At 47.2% G+C, this 17,839-nt stretch overlaps 6 protein-coding genes across 6 annotated transcripts; 5 read left to right on the top strand and 1 right to left on the bottom strand.

The window, feature by feature from the left end:
* Positions 1-187: 187 nt before the first annotated feature.
* Positions 188-3,969, top strand: MCYG_00542 (M protein repeat protein; the record flags this gene model as incomplete). Its single annotated transcript, XM_002850392.1, has 3 exons — positions 188-3,544; positions 3,730-3,800; positions 3,864-3,969. 3 exons carry the CDS (start codon positions 188-190, stop codon positions 3,967-3,969), a joined length of 3,534 nt encoding a protein of 1,177 aa, XP_002850438.1.
* An 821-nt stretch (positions 3,970-4,790) lies between these two features.
* MCYG_00541 (nitrilase) lies at positions 4,791-7,828 on the top strand (the record flags this gene model as incomplete). Its single annotated transcript, XM_002850391.1, has 4 exons — positions 4,791-5,381; positions 5,442-5,645; positions 5,734-6,100; positions 6,165-7,828. The coding sequence occupies 4 exons, from the start codon at positions 4,791-4,793 to the stop codon at positions 7,826-7,828; spliced, it is 2,826 nt and encodes a 941-aa protein (XP_002850437.1).
* Positions 7,829-8,112: 284 nt separating this feature from the next.
* Positions 8,113-9,825, top strand: MCYG_00540 (conserved hypothetical protein; the record flags this gene model as incomplete). The annotated part of the gene is made up of 1 exon (XM_002850390.1): positions 8,113-9,825. One exon carries the CDS (start codon positions 8,113-8,115, stop codon positions 9,823-9,825), a length of 1,713 nt encoding a protein of 570 aa, XP_002850436.1.
* Positions 9,826-10,226: 401 nt separating this feature from the next.
* Positions 10,227-11,538, top strand: MCYG_00539 (BSD domain-containing protein; the record flags this gene model as incomplete). The annotated part of the gene is made up of 2 exons (XM_002850389.1): positions 10,227-11,181; positions 11,240-11,538. The coding sequence occupies 2 exons, from the start codon at positions 10,227-10,229 to the stop codon at positions 11,536-11,538; spliced, it is 1,254 nt and encodes a 417-aa protein (XP_002850435.1).
* A 573-nt stretch (positions 11,539-12,111) lies between these two features.
* Positions 12,112-14,987, top strand: MCYG_00538 (ubiquitin carboxyl-terminal hydrolase 5; the record flags this gene model as incomplete). Its single annotated transcript, XM_002850388.1, has 8 exons — positions 12,112-12,181; positions 12,247-12,391; positions 12,459-12,619; positions 12,689-12,875; positions 12,932-13,040; positions 13,104-14,693; positions 14,750-14,859; positions 14,921-14,987. 8 exons carry the CDS (start codon positions 12,112-12,114, stop codon positions 14,985-14,987), a joined length of 2,439 nt encoding a protein of 812 aa, XP_002850434.1.
* A 327-nt stretch (positions 14,988-15,314) lies between these two features.
* Positions 15,315-17,726, bottom strand: MCYG_00537 (Ran GTP-binding protein; the record flags this gene model as incomplete). The annotated part of the gene is made up of 6 exons (XM_002850387.1): positions 15,315-16,822; positions 16,886-17,196; positions 17,273-17,307; positions 17,495-17,552; positions 17,603-17,634; positions 17,706-17,726. 6 exons carry the CDS (start codon positions 17,724-17,726, stop codon positions 15,315-15,317), a joined length of 1,965 nt encoding a protein of 654 aa, XP_002850433.1.
* Positions 17,727-17,839: the final 113 nt, after the last annotated feature.

Below are 17,839 nucleotides of genomic sequence, written 5' to 3'. Positions count from 1 at the left end.
TGAGGTGGTGGGCTGTATGGCCGCTTCCCCTCATAACTACTCTGATTCCGGACATTCGAAGAATTTAATACACATCTGAAACTAACTGGATACTCTCTATTCAGGTCTTATTAAGCCTGCATTCAGTTAACCTCAGCTTCAGACCTTCCTCCGGAAACCAATATAGCCTACCAGCTTAGCCGTCAATATGGCCTCCATTGAAGACCCGGTTCCGGTTGGGGATATCATAGATGCACCTGTCGCCACCGAAGAGCCGGTCACTGATCAAGAAGAAGCTCAACAATCGGTTCCGGAGCCTATGGAGTCTCCTACAGGGGATGCACCCTCTGGAAAAGACGAGCCTGTTACCTCCCCAGCACGGAGCCAGGCATCATCAACAGGGCAAAAACGTTCGTTGATGGCTGGTGGCCCAAGGCGTCCTGGTGCCACCACCACTACTACCACACGAACCACAAAACCGCCAACTACGACAACAGGCCGGTCGGCCGCAGGGAGCACGCTGAGCAAACCCCCAATTCGCCCTACTGCCAACACGGCTACTCGGAAGTTACCAGGTTCGACGGCTCTTGGCTCTACCACGAATACTACCCGCGCATCTCGTATGTCTATCGGTAGCTCGGCCGATGAACGGGCCAAGGCAGTTGCTAGCTCTGGTGATGAGTCTCGGAAGAGTGGGATGTCAGGAACTGCAAAAAGGGCTTCAATGTCCGGAACGTTGGGCTCTCGAACTTCGGCTACTACAAGACCATCCGCTACTTCTACCGACAGGAGGTCCTCCATAACCCCTGCAGCAGAGAGGAAACCAACAACCTCCCGTCCGTCTACTGCGACCTCACAGACCCCAACAAAGCCGATTGCTAGATCCGCTGCAGCTGCCTCCACCACCCCTAGAACTGCCAGGACCATTTCTACATCTGCCAAAGCACCAGTTAGTACCGATGCTGCGAAGAGGCGAATCGGAACGTCAGCTTCCCCCTCCGTCACCAGGAAAACGACTGGAGCTCCTGCACTGGATGAGGGAGCGGAGAATGACAAAATAGCTGAATTGGAGTCCCAGCTCGCCGCTAGCGAGGCCAAGCTCGCTGAAGCTCAGGCCAAGGTCACAGAGCTTGAAAAAGCCGGCGAGGATAGCTCTAAACACGAAGAGTTGGCGGAATCTTACGCCCAGGAAATAAAAACCTTACAAGGCAAGCTAGAGGAGGCAGAGACTAAATACCAGGAAGCGGTTTCGCGATCAAGCAAGGAAATCGAAGAAGTCAAGCGGGAGGCTGCTGACTTGGGAGAATCTAAAAGCACCGAGGTACTTAACTTACAACGCGCGGAGCACGATGCTGCCGTTCAAAACCTTGAAGCTGAACTTGCTACCAAACGCGATGCTGTTGCTGAGCTAACAAGCAAGGTTGAGGCTTTGAATAAGGAACTAGATGCGGCGACAAAAAATGCTGAGCAGTTAAAGGAGGCCGAGAAGGAAACCACCGAGGCCCTCCAGCTGAAATTGAATAATCTTGAGGAGGAACTTAGCTCAAGTAAGAAAGAGTTAGAGTCTGCCCAAGAATTGTCTACTCAAAACTCTACTGCCTTAGAGGAGAAGGTTGCTGCTCTTGAGAAACAGCTGCAGGAGGCTAAATCAGAGGCAGAAAAGGGGTCCGCCAACACAGCCGAAGCTATTCTCGAGAAGGAAGAAGAGATTAAAAAGTTGAATGCAGCAATCGAAGCGCTACAGAACGACATCCTTGAGTCTCACCAATCTAAAACCAATGAGCTTGAGCAACAGAAAGTGGAATTGAAAGCTGAGCATGATCGTGCCCTGGCTGAGATGGTAGCAGGACATGATGTTGCAGTTGCGCAGCTGACAGCTCAATATAACACCGAGCGCAGTGAGGTAGAGACCGCAACAAGCACGGCAAAATCAGCTCTGGAGCAGGAACTCCAGAACTTAACTGAGAAACACGAGGCCGCCATATCAGAGCTGAACAAGAAGATCGAAGAGTTGACTGCCGAGAAAGCTAGCCTTAGCAGCCAGGCTGAGAGTTCCAAATCGACTTACGATGCCGATATCCAAAGCCTCAAGGTTAAACTTTCAGAGGCCGAGGAAGCTCTAGCTAGTGAAAAACTTGCTGCTGAGAAACACAGCGCCGGCGAGACAGCTGCGTCTGCTGAGATTGAATCCCTCAAAGCCACTATCCAGTCTCTTGAAGCGGAGCTTTCACAGCAGAAGTCAGCTGTCGAGTCATTAACGGCTGATTTAGAGGCTGAAAAGGCTCAAGTGACCGTCTTGCAGAAGGCCCTTGAGGCATTTGAAGCCGATAGCAAGGATAAAGATGAGCATCACGATAACATGAACAAGAAGCTCACCATCGAAATTGAGAATCTGAACAAGTCTCTAGAAGAAAAAACTCAGGAAATCAACTTAACCAAGGAGCAACATGCCGAAGCCCTTGAAGCCATTAAAACATCCCATGCGGACGACCTTGCTAAACATGAGTCCGATGCGGCTACATGGCAAGAGAAGATCAAAACCCTGCAAGAAGAGCAAGACAGGCTTCTTACCTTGAAGGAAGAAACTGAAAAGACTCATAATGATAAGATTGAGGCTCTCCAGGCTGACCATGCCCGACAAATTGAAGAACATACCACCAAATTCGCAGCTCTTTCTGAATCTCACAAAGCGAATGAGTCTTCCACGAAGGAGCTTGAGAACTCCTATGCCAAGCTAAAGGAGGAATTTGAAAATACCCTGGCGCAAACGAAGAACGAATTGGAATCTACTCACGCGAAAGGAGTTGAGGAACTCCTAGCTGCTCACGAAGAGAAACTCAATAATTTGAGAGCCGAGCATGATGCAAGTTCTGCCGAGAAACTTGCTGCTGCGGAAAAGTCACATTCGGAAACTGTTGCTGAGCTTCGGGCGGATCTTGAAAAAGCCAAAGAAGCTGCTGCTGACACATCAGCCATTGATGCCCTGAAAGCTGAAATCGCGGAATTGAAAGCGAACCACGCTTCCCAGGTGGAAGATCTTGCAAAGGAAAAGGCAGAACTAGAGGGACGACTTGATAGTGCGGGGACCTCTGCCAAGGACGCAGAATCGGCTCGGGAGGTGCTAGCTGCTAAACACGCTGAAGAGCTTGACGCAGCCCAGGCTGAGGCTACGAAGAATGGTGATGCCCATGCTACTGCGCTCCAAGAGATTAAACAACTCAAAGATGTTGCTGCCAAAGCCGAAACCGAGTTCCAGGAGACAGAAAAGAAATATTCCCAGCTTGAAAATGACATGGCTGCCTTGAGCGAGAAGAACATGGAAATGGTTGAGAAGATCCAGGAGTATGAAGCATCGGCAGCGAAAGCCAATAGGAAGATCCGTGAACTTGAATTTGATCTCAAAGATGCACAGAAGTCTGATACCCCTACATCGAACGGAGCCAGCAATGGCAACACTGGTCTAGGAGCCAGCAAGTGGGCTACAACAGGGGACGATGAAAAGCAGGAGGACCCAGTTCTACCTGCTATGGAAGGTGAGAAGCTTAGTTCTTCTATTGCGGGGACGGTGCGCGCACCTCATTTCCTATCCCTAAGTTCAAGCCCTTATCGTCTGTATCTTTGGGGATTTGGGCTGCTATGCCTTATCCTGCCATGGAGCCACTTTGGACTGGCTGCGTTTACCCTACCGCGCGGATTACGCTCTTTTTATCGACGATTTTGCTGACTATGGTATCTTCTCCGAGTATATAGGTGGCGAGCATTCAGGAGCAACTGCGGCAGCTTGAGGATGTGAATAGCGAAATGGTTGAAGATCGCGATAGGTATGGCATGCTCTGCCCTCACCCCTCATCTAGATAGGGCCTTACTGACTCTTTTCCTTGTAGGATTATCAACGCCCTTGAACATGCCACTCTAAGGGTGAAATCTGGCTCTCACAGTCCTGCCTTACCAAGCCCCAGTAATAACTCCAGCGAGGTTTTATCCGCGTAACCTCTCCGATGTTGATCTTCCTTGGACCCGGAATGCAGACCCAGGCGTCAAAATAAGTGGCTGTCTCGTCATGTCATCCATGTTGGGATGAGATTCCTATAGCCAATCGCAAAGTGTCTCGCTTTGGGCCTGACTTGTTCGTCTTCAACTACCTTTTTGCCTTTACTTGCCCCTGATCCCTTATAATATGCGTGAGATTCCCTTTGTTATGAGATACCTGCTCCCTTTTGTTTGTATCTTGATCAACCCTCCCCCATTATTAATTGTTCAATAATCAACATCTCCAATAATCTATTAGCACAAACGCCCGCCCGGATAGTTCCCCTATTAATGTGAACTACTCTCTGTCTATAATAATTCCCCAATACTTCTACATGTTGTCTACCCCACATATCCCTGTCGATGCCCATGTGCGAGCTGTACGTACACTACCATATAACATGCTAGTCTTGACACACCAAAAGAGTCTGTAGATGTTCGATCCATCTATGAATGCCTAATTTGGAAGTTTTGCCTCGGAAGCAAAGACGAGCCCGGAACAATATTAGCCCGAAGACCGAAGACGGTTTCTCCGACCTCATCAGGCGGAAAACTGACCTTGTGCTATACAGACGTGATATTATAACAACCTCTTGCATAAGTCACCCATAGATCTAACATCTAACAGGAGAAACAGCGATGCTGCTGGTGGATCTTATTTGCCAAGTAACTAGCATCTGCATAAGCGCACTCTGGCTTTACCGGCTGTGGCCTTGAACGCCTCGATGAACGAAAACGACAAGATTTTTTCCCTCCGGAGTGTATGTACCGGTTGAACGAAGATGGTAAAGCAGGGTTCTTCACCTGCTACTGGCCGCAGCCGACGGGGTGGGCGCAAGCGAAGGATCTCGTCGCCGGGCCCTTCAGCGAATGGAAATGACGACATACCCGAAATATATCAGGAGATGCTGAAGGAGTCTCAGTCTGTACCCCAAACCTTACCCCATAGGAATAACACCCCTCATAAAAGGCGGAGGGTTGGGGAGCGCGGGGAGAGCAAGGCTGTGGAATGTGCAAAAGATTCTGAAAGGGAGGACGAAAGCACTACAACCATGCCTCCGCAAACAGTATACGATCTTGACGCGTCCGAGGAAGAGTCAGAGCCTGAGTGGGAGGATGTTGAGCTTTCTGAACCTTCGGCTTCTTCCGTTTTACCATCCATGCTACCGGCTGGTCATGATGGTGAGCAAAAACCGTTGGAAATTACCCTCGGAAAGGAAGCAGATGCAGAGAAAACTAAGGCTATAATACGACGGAAACCTGTAACTGGTGCGGAAAAGAAGCTGCGGCTGGAAATACATAAAGTCCATATACTTTGCCTTCTCGGACATGTTCGACTTCGTAACTCTTGGTGTAATGACGAGGAGACCCAGGTATGTGTGTCTTTAATTTATAGAGTTATGCTGGCTAACGTGACATTCTCTCGTTTGAAGAAAAAACTGCGTCGGATACTTTCAAAGCATACCATTATATGTTTGAATCCTAAAGAGGATCTTCCGCAATTCACCCGGTCCACTACCTTTGCGGATGGCCTTTTGCAGTCGTCAGAAGCCTTTCGACGGAAATTCAAAGTCACAGAACCTGGGATAAGGAGACCGTATTGGCTGGAAGATTGCTCCGCGGCACAGGATCCAATTGTCTGATTTGCCTCTTTCCTTTAAAAAGAAAATATCATATTTTTCTGTATATGGGTTAAAACCGGCATACTAACAACCTAACAATCAGGAACAGGCCTTCCAAGGGAGTGCCGAAATCGTACAGTCAAAGATGGACTTTCGGAAACATGCTGGAATATTGCAGGGTTCGAGGGACTTAGGTGCCCAGTTCTTTTGTGCTATGCTACGAGGGGTTGGCGTAGATACACGATTGGTTTGTTCCCTCCAGACCCTACCCTTTACTGGCGTGGCCAAAGGGGAGTCTCCCAACAAGCGGACAAGAGAATACATAGTTTTATCTGAGGATGATGTTCCGAGTTCTAGTGTGAAAGCCGCACCAGATACTGCCACTTCAGATGCACCTCCGCGACGAAGAATTGGGCAGCCACAGTTCTCTTCAAACTATAGGAGAAGTCCCGCACCACAGGCTATAAGAGGTGTGAAAAATATATCCTTCCCATGAGTGCTAAAATTTCTTAACTACTAATGTCACCCTATCAGATGATATCTTACCAACTCCAGACTCGTCACATCCCGTTTTTTGGGTCGAAGTATTTAACCATGCAATACAAAAATGGGTATGTGTTGACCCTCTGGTTACGAACACCGTCGGCAAACCTGCGAGGTTTGAGCCGCCAGCAAGTGATAAATACAATAACATGACCTATGTAATTGCCTTCAATGAAGATGGATTTGCGCGAGATGTTTCCAGGCGATACACAAAATCGTTTAACTCCAAAACAAGAAAATCCCGAGTTGAATGTACCAAAGACGGGGAAATATGGTGGAACGACACCATGCAAACGCTTGAGTCACCGTTCCCAGAGGACCGGGACCAACTAGAGCTCGGAGAACTGGCGGCCAAGGCTGCAGGCGAAGGCATGCCGAAGAGCGTGCAGGACTTTAAAAACCACCCGATATATGCCTTAGAGAGACATCTGCGGTGGAATGAAGTCATCCATCCAAAGCGTGAAATTGGGAAAGTTGGTTTGAGTAAGTTGTCGTTGAACAAAAAAGCTCCGCCCTTGGAATCTGTATATCGCCGGGCCGATGTCCATTCCGTTAAGAGTGCGGATGGATGGTACCGACAAGGGCGGAAGGTCAAGGCCGGAGAACAGCCGTTGAAGAGAACCAAAGCACGAGGCCAAGTGCGAAATGATGACGTCAATCCGGATGATGAAGAGGTCCCAGATACGCCAATGTATGCTGCATATCAGACGGAACTCTACGTACCAGAGCCAATTGTTGATAAAAGGGTACCAAGGAACGAGTATGGGAATATTGACGTGTATATACCCTCGATGGTTCCCCAGGGAGGCTTTCATCTTAGGCATCCGGATGCTGCTGAAGCCGCTAAAATATTACGTATTGATTACGCTGATGCCGTTATTGGATTTAAGTTTACGAAGCGCCACGGTACAGCGGTCATAGACGGAATTGTTGCAGCGACCGAGTATCGAGAAGCTCTTGAAGCTGTCATTATCGGGATCAAAGATGAGAGAAACCAGGCTGAGGAGGCTCGCCGGACAATGGCAGCCCTTCGCATGTGGAGACTGCTATTGATTAAACTACGAGTCCTTGAGCGGGTGAATAGTTATAGAGTTGAAGGAGTTGATCAAAGAGAAACGGTGCAAGAGGCGGATGAAGCAGAGGATCAAAGTGGTGGGTTTCTGCCTGAAGATGAGCTTGTGGCCCCGGCCCTGCCAACCGCCGATAGAAATAGGGAAGAGTCCTATACATTGCATGAATCCGTGGAACACAGCGATAGCCTACAGGAAGACATGGGCGGTGGTTTCATGGCAGAACCAGAGATATCACAACAGACTTCTGCAGCAATCGTCGGTAATAGTGTTCTAGAGGACGGGGGACAGGCAACACCTGCCTCTCAGTCGCGATATACCCTCGTCGTCATTCCAAAAGAGGATCATGATACACAGGAGCCGACTACCACATCAACTGAGCCTAGACGCGAAGGCACCGTAGAGTCTGGGAGCTCCCAATCTCTAGATTCAGCGTCGGTGACGGCCGATTCTCCTGAAGGAGAGGACTCGGGACTGCCTGAGCTGGTGCACGCTGATTCGGACAGTGATATAGATCGTAGCTCTATGATCTCCCACGACCCTGAGGACGACAATGCTGAGCCAGAGTGGCTGTTGTCTGATTGATATATGCCAATCTAACTGGATCAGCCACCTGGATCTGCTGACCCTGAGGCTGTACATACATCCTGTTATATATAACTTCTTGTCTAATTCTTTGAATTATTATCGCTATTTGATTGTTTAATAGTTATATATTACATAAGCAAGGCGCGTCGCGAAAAAAGTTCAATTTAAAGTAGAAAAAGCGATAAACTCGATGATTGTTCAGCGCCATTCTGTGACTCGACAAGGACTTGATGCTGGTGAAAGACTTGTTCTCACCATAGCAGCAGCCTCATGTTTCCGTTATGACTAGGCTAATGTCTGCCAGTACGACTGCTGCCGGACGGCCCGGCGCCTCCAAGCATCGGTTTGTTCCTCGCAGGAGAAGTTATCCATCACGAACTCGCAATCTGCAAAGGCAGCATCGCCTTGCTCTCGGTGGGAATACCAGGAGCCAGAAGACGTTAACACAACTTAACTTTGTTCTGTCGCCTCATTCGGATAATGAGGATGAAAGCTTACAACTCTTTGAGGGGGAGGCTGCACGCGATGAAAGGTCCGGGGGCTTACCACAAAAGAGAAAGACGACGATTAATCATGGCAAAAAGAAGAGACGGCATGAGGATTCCGTTAGAGCTGATAGGACGTTAACGCAGATGGTAAATGTTGACTGGGCTCTCCGCCGTCCCGAGGCTGCCATCCCCGAAGAGAGTAATGCCAGACACGCTCGGAAACGCCGTGACACGGAGATGGAAACCATTCCAGAAGAAGCTGAAAATACTGTGAGCGAAGATGTTTTATCTGGGCCATCAGCAAGCAGTCCTAAAAGTGAGAGTGAAGCCAGGCTAGAAGTCCCTTCAGGGACGTCAAAGTCAGACCGGAGGAAGTCCAAGGAAACAGGCTCTGAGAGTGGCCAGATGCTACCACCGCCTAATCCTATTACGCCCCGAAAACATACACGATGGATTATCCCTTCGTCTCAGTCCCCAGAGAGCCCCGAAATTACGTTAAACAGTCCAAGAACTCCAAAGAGCATAAGGAATAGCCCTGTTCGGTGGCCGCCGGTTTCCCCTACAGCTCTGCTCTCTCCATCACCTAATAAACATAGGAGGTCATTACTCAAGTTTGATGTGAACGACTATGACTCGCAGATTGTGCCTGGAGATGGTTTCCTTGCTGATGACACAGCTCCAGAAAGCCCAACCTCTGTTCTCTCCTCCCCAAGAGCCATCTCTGATCCATCCGTATCCTTCAAAGAGGATATCAAATATCGGTTAAATGCCGCCCATATAGAACGAATAGTACAGGATCACCAAACGCAGGAGCCAAACCAACAGGAAAGTATTGTTTATGAGACAGATGGCGAACTAGATCCCGAATCCCTCGACGATGAAGCCGCACAACTTCCTGAGATTAATGGTACGAGGAAGCATGGAAATCCGGGAGATGACCAGGACGCTCCCCAACTAGTTCCCGAAAGTAACGACAACCAATCATCTCAAAACTTTCCTGCTTCAACATATATATCCGACACAATGTCACTGTGTTATACACGCCAGCCGACGAGCTATGCGTTCGAAAAGTTTCATCCTCCACAACATCTCTCAACCAACGTAAAAGATGTACCTGAATCGGCACAGGGTACAGAGGTCAATGAATCCTCTCAATCTAACCCTTTGTCGTCTTTCTACTCTGATAACCAGGAGATGCAATCCAGATCAGCAGCTCTACCGATTGATAAGGAAAACAGCTCCGTCCCCCAAAACGATAATGAGCCTGATAGTGGCCAGCAACCCTCGTCACCAGTGGTCCAAGTAGCATCATCCCAACGATCTGAAGTGGAAGTTCCTAGCTCGCAGACCTTGGCTACTGAAACTGAGCCACGGAGGATTATCACCTGTAGTCAGCTTCTTACCGAGAGCCTGATGGAAAGTATACCTGGACCACCTGCTTGGATTTCAGGCTCCCACAGTAATGACCTTAATGACCTTAATGATTATGGCTCTGAGCGACCTTGAAACTAGCCTTATTTCCCTTGCTCCAACTCTCACCGTTCAGCGAATTTATGTTTTGCTCAGGGCCAACACTTGCATTATACATACACCTATGTTATTTCCTCCCTTAGACATCATAATGATAAATTTAGTCATTGAAAATATATTTTGGTGAAATTGCTATTCAAAATTGGACTCACATCTTTGGTGGTTTCTGGGGTGGTGTCTCAGTAAGAACTAACTTAGCAACAGGGGCAAACATCAAAAAGCCTAACCATGTGATGTGAACTCGACCTCTATTATCTACAACGAACCAACGACGGCAAACCGCACATTCGACTTACAACAGCATCTTGTTTGCTTCTGAACGTCGACCTTCTACTTTCCTCACACCCAAAAGAGCCACACATGGTCTTACTCCAGCTATGGATGTAGCGTACGACCACATCCAAGAGGAGAGTCTCGCTTCCTCTGGCAACCCCCATGATTCCGATAATCCCGGCGAGCCATCCTCATCCAGCCAGAGGCAAGATCTCACCAGCGAATTCCAGGACTCCTTACGTGTGCTATCGGCCCAGCCATGGGGTGCCCGTCTTGGTGGATTGTGGAGTAACGTCCGAAAACAAGGAGAGACGTACTACGAGGGTGCTCGCCAGGAGTACACGGCTGCGAGTGAGGAGGCAATCAGGGGGTTTACAGGCTTGAGAGCGACCTTAATCGACCGAACAAGAGGTCTTTCGATTAGTGGACTAAATGCGAATGATGAGACGGACGAAGCCACTGGAGACCGAGACGAGACGTCGACTGCTGATGACGCTGCAACCATAAAGCCTAGCGACAAGGCAGGATCTGGGAGTGATAATACCGAAGTAGATGGAGAAGGGCTTATTTCACGGTTTCGTTCTGAGGCTGCCAAACGGTTAAAGGACCTTGAGAGGGCCGAAGACGCAGCAGACGAAGCTCTTCTCAAATTTGGCACCAACATTCGAAACTTCCTACGTGACGCCGTTAGTGTCGCTCCACCCAGTTCCACAGACGAGAAGACGGATGGCAAGATGTTATTCGAGAGCAGGGACTCGGATGGCAAGAGGGTTATTCACACCACTCGCTTTGAAGCCCAGCTTCATGCCATCCATTCAAGCCTAGAAGGCTTCACAGCAGACCCTTCCAGCGAAGAGTGGGATACGTTTAAGGGCGAATTTGAAGTTGATAAGAAGACAGAAGATATTGCGACAGACCTGGAAAAATATCCCGAGCTTCGTAAGGCGATGGAGGCACTTGTCCCGGAGAAAGTTGAGTATGGTGATTTTTGGCGTCGATATTACTTCCTCCGCCTCGTTATCGAGACAGAAGAGAGGCGACGAAGGGATCTACTGAAGGGTAAGACCTCATCCATTCACAACGTCATATTTATGATTTTACGCTAACCTAAGTCAAGCATCTACGGACGAGGACGAAGAGGTTGCATGGGATGAAGACTCGGACTCCGATTCCCCTGCCACCCCACAACCCGCGTCCCCATCCAAGCCATTGAGTAAACCTGCTACATCATCCAGCAATGAAAATTTACAGGTAGGAGAACCACGCCGTTCGAACGACCTGCAATCTCAAGCCGGGAGCGACGCAAGCTATGATCTTGTCAGTGGTACTACTAGCCATGCTCCCAGCAGTCCAAAGGAGAAGTTATCTGAGGCTCCAGCCAAGGTCGATGATAGCGACGAAGAAGACTGGGAATGATCGCATACATGTCTGTTTATCCCTTGGAATGCATTTGTTTTCAGTTTAGGTGATTTTTTTGGCGCATACGGACCTCTTTTCTCTTTTGGTTCAATTTCCTGTTCTTCTATAGCGATCACCTCCTAGTTAATTTGGTGATCAGCTTTGGCTTTGATATCCCGCAATTGTTGCTCTTACGAAGGATATTTTATATCTTGAACTAGTACATGAATGCTACCGAGATATTACTGCCCTTCTCTCTGATAATATCGCAGTATAGCATTATGATTTCTTTCTATGAAAGTATCCGGTGTCCGTCATAGATATGCCGAGCATCCTACCTTCATCTGACTTGACATTGAGCCACCTTGGTCAATAAGTGGGGGAATGCCTCGTATTTACATCTATATTAAGGCACAACTTCACATGATGCTAGTTCGATAATTACTTTTTTTTTGTCGAGGGGCTCAAGCTGTATTTCTCTGAGCATCTTGTAGAAAGAAAGCTTTGCAGCTAACCTCCGCATTCTGTGCAGGATTGCATTCTCTGTGCCATCCTACGTCACTCATTCAACTCGCGATTTCGAGTAACGAAATGGCTACTACAAATTTAGCTCTCAGGCCAGCGGTGTCTGCGCCAACCTCGAAGACACCTGCTTATAACTGTGAGATGTTTGACACCCTATACCATGGTACATCGCATTGCTTAGGGGAAAAAATATCTCTCTAGATGCTGCTATGATGGCAGAATTGCTACCTCACAGCAACGAACTTGAGTCTCAAGAAGAAACACACAATACCTGGACTATTGAAGATTGGGGCAGTTTACAAAAGAAAGAGCTTGGTAAACCATTTCAGTGTGGAAGCGGTTCTTGGTGAGCTTCCGCTCTTTGCTTGTGGCCTTTTATATAAATCCCGCCTCTATATTTACACCTCAATCAGGCAAATACTTCTATATCCCCAAGGAAACAATGTCGACAAAGTATCCATTTATTTTCAGCGGTACATCGACACTAGCTTGCCCTTGAAAGACTGGCACGCTTGTATTCAATTTGCTCTGGTTCTTTGGGATCCAAAAAATCCCTCAAAATATGTTTCCCATGGTTAAACATTTTCTACCCCCAGATATATTTCCCATATTGGTCTGGACATTCAACTAACTTGAACAAAAGCTGCCGCCCATCGATTCAATGCTGACGAGCCAGATTGGGGGTTTACAAGATTTTGCGAACGTAAAAAAGAATCGACAGCGCTGGAAGGGGCCAACTCTCCCTTTTTAGGTACAGACGGAGTCAAGATTACTGCCTATGTCCGAGTCATCAAGGACCCAAGTGGCTTATTATGGCATAACTTTAATAAGTATGCATCCCACTATGTTTTGTCTCCCACCGTTGTGTAGAGCTAATATAATATAGATATGACTCCAAAAGTGTAACGGGAATGGTTGGTATGAAGAATCTAGGAGCTACTGACTACCTAAGCTGTGTTATTCAGAACTTATACCATATTGCATTATTTAGAAAGGTTAGAATTTACGATTGGTCTATGGTTCCTTTTCCTAGCACAACGTTGGCTAACATGTAATAGACAATATATCAAGCACCCACGGCTATTGTTGAGCCAACGGACAAGGCTTGGGCACTGCAGCGTGTCTTTTGTTCTCTCCAGAAGGAGTCATCAGCAGTTTCTCCAGCAAAACTTACAGACTCCTTTGGCTGGAGAGCAATGCAACTTTTCGAACCACAGGATGCGCAGGAGTTCTTAACATTACTTCTCGATAGTGTTGCGGAAAGGCTCAAGATTACCCCATGCCGTGATGCCTTTAAGAATCTGTTCACTATCAAAAGCAGAACTAATTACTCCTGTGTCAAAGTCGCCTGTAAATGGTTCATGGAAGAGGAATCCATGCATATACGGCTAAATGTTCGGAAGTGCCGGACGCTAATTGATAGTTTTAAAGATTACACGTCGTCTGAGCTCATCAAAAACTACATGACTGGTGGCATAGTCGGAGAGCAAGATGTAACAAGGCATACCTCATTCGATCACCTTCCCTCCGTTCTCCCCATCTACTTGAACCGGGTGGAATTCGATATCAAAGCTAATGTGTTGAGAAAGTTGACGGACTATCATGAATTTCCAGAAGAAATTGATATGTCAAAATATCTTTCAGATGAAACGGATAGGTCTGAGCTGTGGAACTATATTCTCTTTGGTGTCGTTGTCCATGCAAGTGGCCGGTCTAATGCCCACTATTATACATTTATCAGACCAAAGCCTGAAGGACATTTCTACAAGTTTGACGACGACAGAGTTACTCTAGCTACTATGAAAGAGGCGATGAATGATAATTTTGGGGTTTCAGATACCAAAACGCAGGCGCCTATCAAAGTTCTAGAGCCTTACTATACTGCAAACAAATATCAGGAGAAAACAGCTACCATGCTAATATATATACGCAAATCTGAGGCCAATATTATCTTAGCGGACGTTTTGCAAAGTGATATCCCTGAAAGAATTCATCCTTCGCCTTTTACGCCCCAACAGCAAGATAATCTAATGGAGCTCTACAGTTCCAGCTTGATCAAGGAGGGAGCAGAGGCAATTAATGCTCAGAAGAAGGAACTCAAGGCTCATTCTACCGCTGGTAGCGATATGAGTATTAGACTCTTCTCTGTGAACGACTTCCATAACTACCGTGGGTTTGACTTGATGCCCAGTGCTTCGAGTGACTCAAAGCCTGCCAGTCCGCTATCGTACGATCGTATCCCAGAGAACATGCTAGTACAAGCACTTATTACCACGGTGACCAGTGATTTAAATATACCCGGAAAGGATATCAGGATTTGGCCTTTCATAACCCGACAAAATGGCACCATTCGGCCAATAGGTCCACCTCTAGATCCTCAAATAACGATGGGGAATGCAAAGAAAATGCATTATCCTAGACTTACCCGAGAAATTCAGTTGTGGGTTGAGAGCGATGGATGTCTCTATGGCAGTAGAGATAACCCAAATTCATCCTTGGTTTTCTTAAAATATTTCGATATAATAAAGCAAGAAATCACCGGGTATTGCCCCATCTACATCACCCCGGATGACAAGCCTAATGATCTTTCACCTACGATCTGCAAGGTTATGGAGTGGGAGTCCAGTACTCCTATTTCTTATTTTGAGGTATATAAGATCGTAGCGGTTGCATGTTGAAGGCACCTACGCTAACAGAGCACTAGGAGATCAAACCAACTCTTATAGAGAAGATGGATGGAAAGAAGACTATGAAACTCTTAGAGATTGGTACCGGGGACATCATATGTTTTCAACGGTCCCTAACTTCGACTGAGTATGCCTTGTCATCTCCATGATTCTTCCCATTGAAGTTATACTAACCATTTTTACGCCAGCAGACTGCCGGAGGGTACAGCGTACGACAACGCCCGTGACTTCTATTCCTCTGGATTAATGGGGTGAGAATATTGCCGTATATTTGACGGATATGCTGAAATTTTTGAAGCAATGGTTATGTGTCAGCATTATATGCCTATGACAAGAGCTGGGAATCTTTGGTTGTCTTGTGTATGTTTATAACTTGTGACAGGAGCTTCAAGTTATTTGAGAGAAGTAAAATACTTTTCTCGAATACCAATCTATCTTTAGTCTAATATCTAGGTATACACTATAAGCTCTAATAATATATCCCAGGCAATGAAATGAATACGCTCTATGCGCCTAAACAAAATGCTCACCAGCCACCCCAAAAACATATTTAATTTGATCGCTCTGAAACGCTTATATGATTCAGCTATCTTCGGTTGCCGTTCGAACTTTTGACGCAGGATCATCAGTCCTGTGAGACCTATTTGAAGGTATCTGCCGTCTGAGGCTCCCAGATTTTTTACTGCTTTCAGCATGGCTCACTCTGGGAGATGGTGACGAGGGAGTTGAGGGGATAGCCTCCGCATATCTCCCATCACCACGAGGAATGGATGGGGACAATGGATATGATGATTCCCTCCGTCGCCTATCCCGTGGTGATTCGTAAAATCCACCAACAGCGGGATATGGTTTGCTCCTAGTCTGTGGGGTTACATCAACGAAATCTTCATCTGGGTCAACTGACGGCATCCGGCGTCTAGATGGACTGCTTGCCACAGAGCCATGTTCATTGTGGTATTGGTAGTCTTCCCCGCGTGGTTTCAAGGGGCTTTCATCATAGGGGTCCCATCCAACCTTTCTGCGGGCTTCAGAGCGGACCCGTTGCCGATGTTGTTCGTCACCACCCGCACCTGTGGCAGATGATTCTTCAAGGAAGAAAGTGAGTAGCTCATCTGTAATTGAGAGGTGGGATTGTTGTTGGAATTGTTGTAGAGACGTAAGCCGTAATAACGTTTCCAGGAGAGACAAAGAAGTTCGGATATTGTTAAATAGTGGATTGGAGACTGTTGACGAAGAAGTAGGTTGGACTGGAGAAGGCGATATAAGAACTTGGCTTCCTGGCGGCTGAGCAGCGGACGACTCGTGGTTCTTGGGGATTCTCAGTTTTTCCATGTTTTCTGCAAGCTTATCTTCCTCAGCTGCTGTGGCAGAAGCTGTCTCCGGCTCATCATCGTCGGATTCATCATCTTCTTGATAGACTTCTAGGGCTATCCACTCCAGATCAAGTCCCCGGGGAAATCGCCAGTGTTCTGGAATATCGTTCCGGTACTGCACAGGGTCTAGTGGTTCAGGCAAAGTTTGGGTTCCCATCAGCTGTGCATCGATCTGCGCTTGTTCCGAATCATAGGGTTCTGGTGCTTCAGGCTCGTAACTCTCATCAGGGTCAAAGTATCCAGCAAGTTCTTCCCGTTCAATCATCCCTCGTGGAGGAATTGCATTTACATCTCTCTTTAGGAGAAGAACAGGGTTATTAGCTTCACCGTCCGTTCCAATATTTAGGATCTTTCCTGTATCTGCATAAAAGATCTTGGAAATCTGATGAATTGGTATCACGTCTCTGATGCCGGCCTGTGCAACACCCTCAAAAGACCCTGGTTTCAGTTCATCATCCTCGAACGAATGAACCCTTCCATCATCAAGATCTTCGACAATAAGGATCTGGTAAGCAAATTCGTCCGCCCTAGCCTCGCCCCTGAGGTTACGTCGTTCTCCAAATTGATCTGCAAGAACAACATCCATAGGCACACGGCATATTTTCACTCTTGCCTTATGTATAACTTCTTTCCAGGTGGTCTCTCGAATTCCCTCTTCATCCGTGGGTCGAACATGGCCTGCAAAGAGAAGGTATACAGACAGCGTGAAGGTAGGACCTACCTGCACAGAATGGGTTGGGGTTAACGAGTATTGAGTGTCACCAGCCGTTAGGAACGTACTAGCCTGTAGCAGCCTCGACGGTGAAACTGTGGAAGGCAAACTTGTAGAGAGCTTTGCTCCTGATGTGGTTATCGCCAGATTGATGAGTGGCACTGCATCTTCGATTCGATCTAAAAGCGATCGTATCTCTTTTATTACGATTTTCTTCTCGGCATCAAGCTGGGCACGACGCTTGGTTGAAGCATCTCTTCCGTGCATTTCTTCATTCCCGACTACTTGGGCTAATTTCTGCCCTAGACTCTGGATATCTAATCTTAATGTCTTTGTGAGGTTAACAGCAGATTCGAGAGATGTATTGCCTCTTGCTGCGCTATATTCCCATTATATTAGGTTTGCACTTGTAGAAGGGTAGATATAATGCTGGGGTTATCCCCGGGTATCCCTACATGAGTTCAATCATATCAATAGCGGGAGATATAATCTACAAACGTCAACAGGGCTGTCTTTGACTGCTGAAGAATTAGATAAAGACTCAAGAGTCTGCTTACTTGTATTTTGCTTTTCAGGCGATCTCGGAGAGTTCGCAACTCCTCCCACTCGGCACCATCGACTTTCTATAATCATCTTCAGCGGAAACCCGAGGATATTCGGCAACAGCGATAGCTAACCTTGAGGAGCTTTGAAGACTGCCGTATAGCATACGTAGCTGTTATAGTGATACCAGACCTAGTCTATGTCAGCTACTTTTTTTAAGCATGCATATTTGCGGTAAGTACCGTATGGCATAGTTCATAGCCTGTTGGGTAATCTGTAAACGGAACGTGAGTCAGTATACAAGAGTTGTCTAGTGATACAATCCAGCATAGGTTGATCACACACTTTCGATAGAAGTAGATCCATGATTGAAAAGGATTAGCATATACAGCGTATGGAATCAAGTTGTAAGGATATCCAGCGTCTTATCTCCAAACGCGGTTCTCAAGCAGTGCTGTACCACAACCTGACGGTCAAGT

This window comes from Microsporum canis, genomic scaffold (genome assembly GCF_000151145.1).
Source record: "Microsporum canis CBS 113480 supercont1.1 genomic scaffold, whole genome shotgun sequence".
NCBI lineage: Eukaryota > Fungi > Ascomycota > Eurotiomycetes > Onygenales > Arthrodermataceae > Microsporum > Microsporum canis.
Note: the sequence above shows the minus strand (reverse complement) of the source record. Positions and strands in the feature narration are given on the sequence as shown.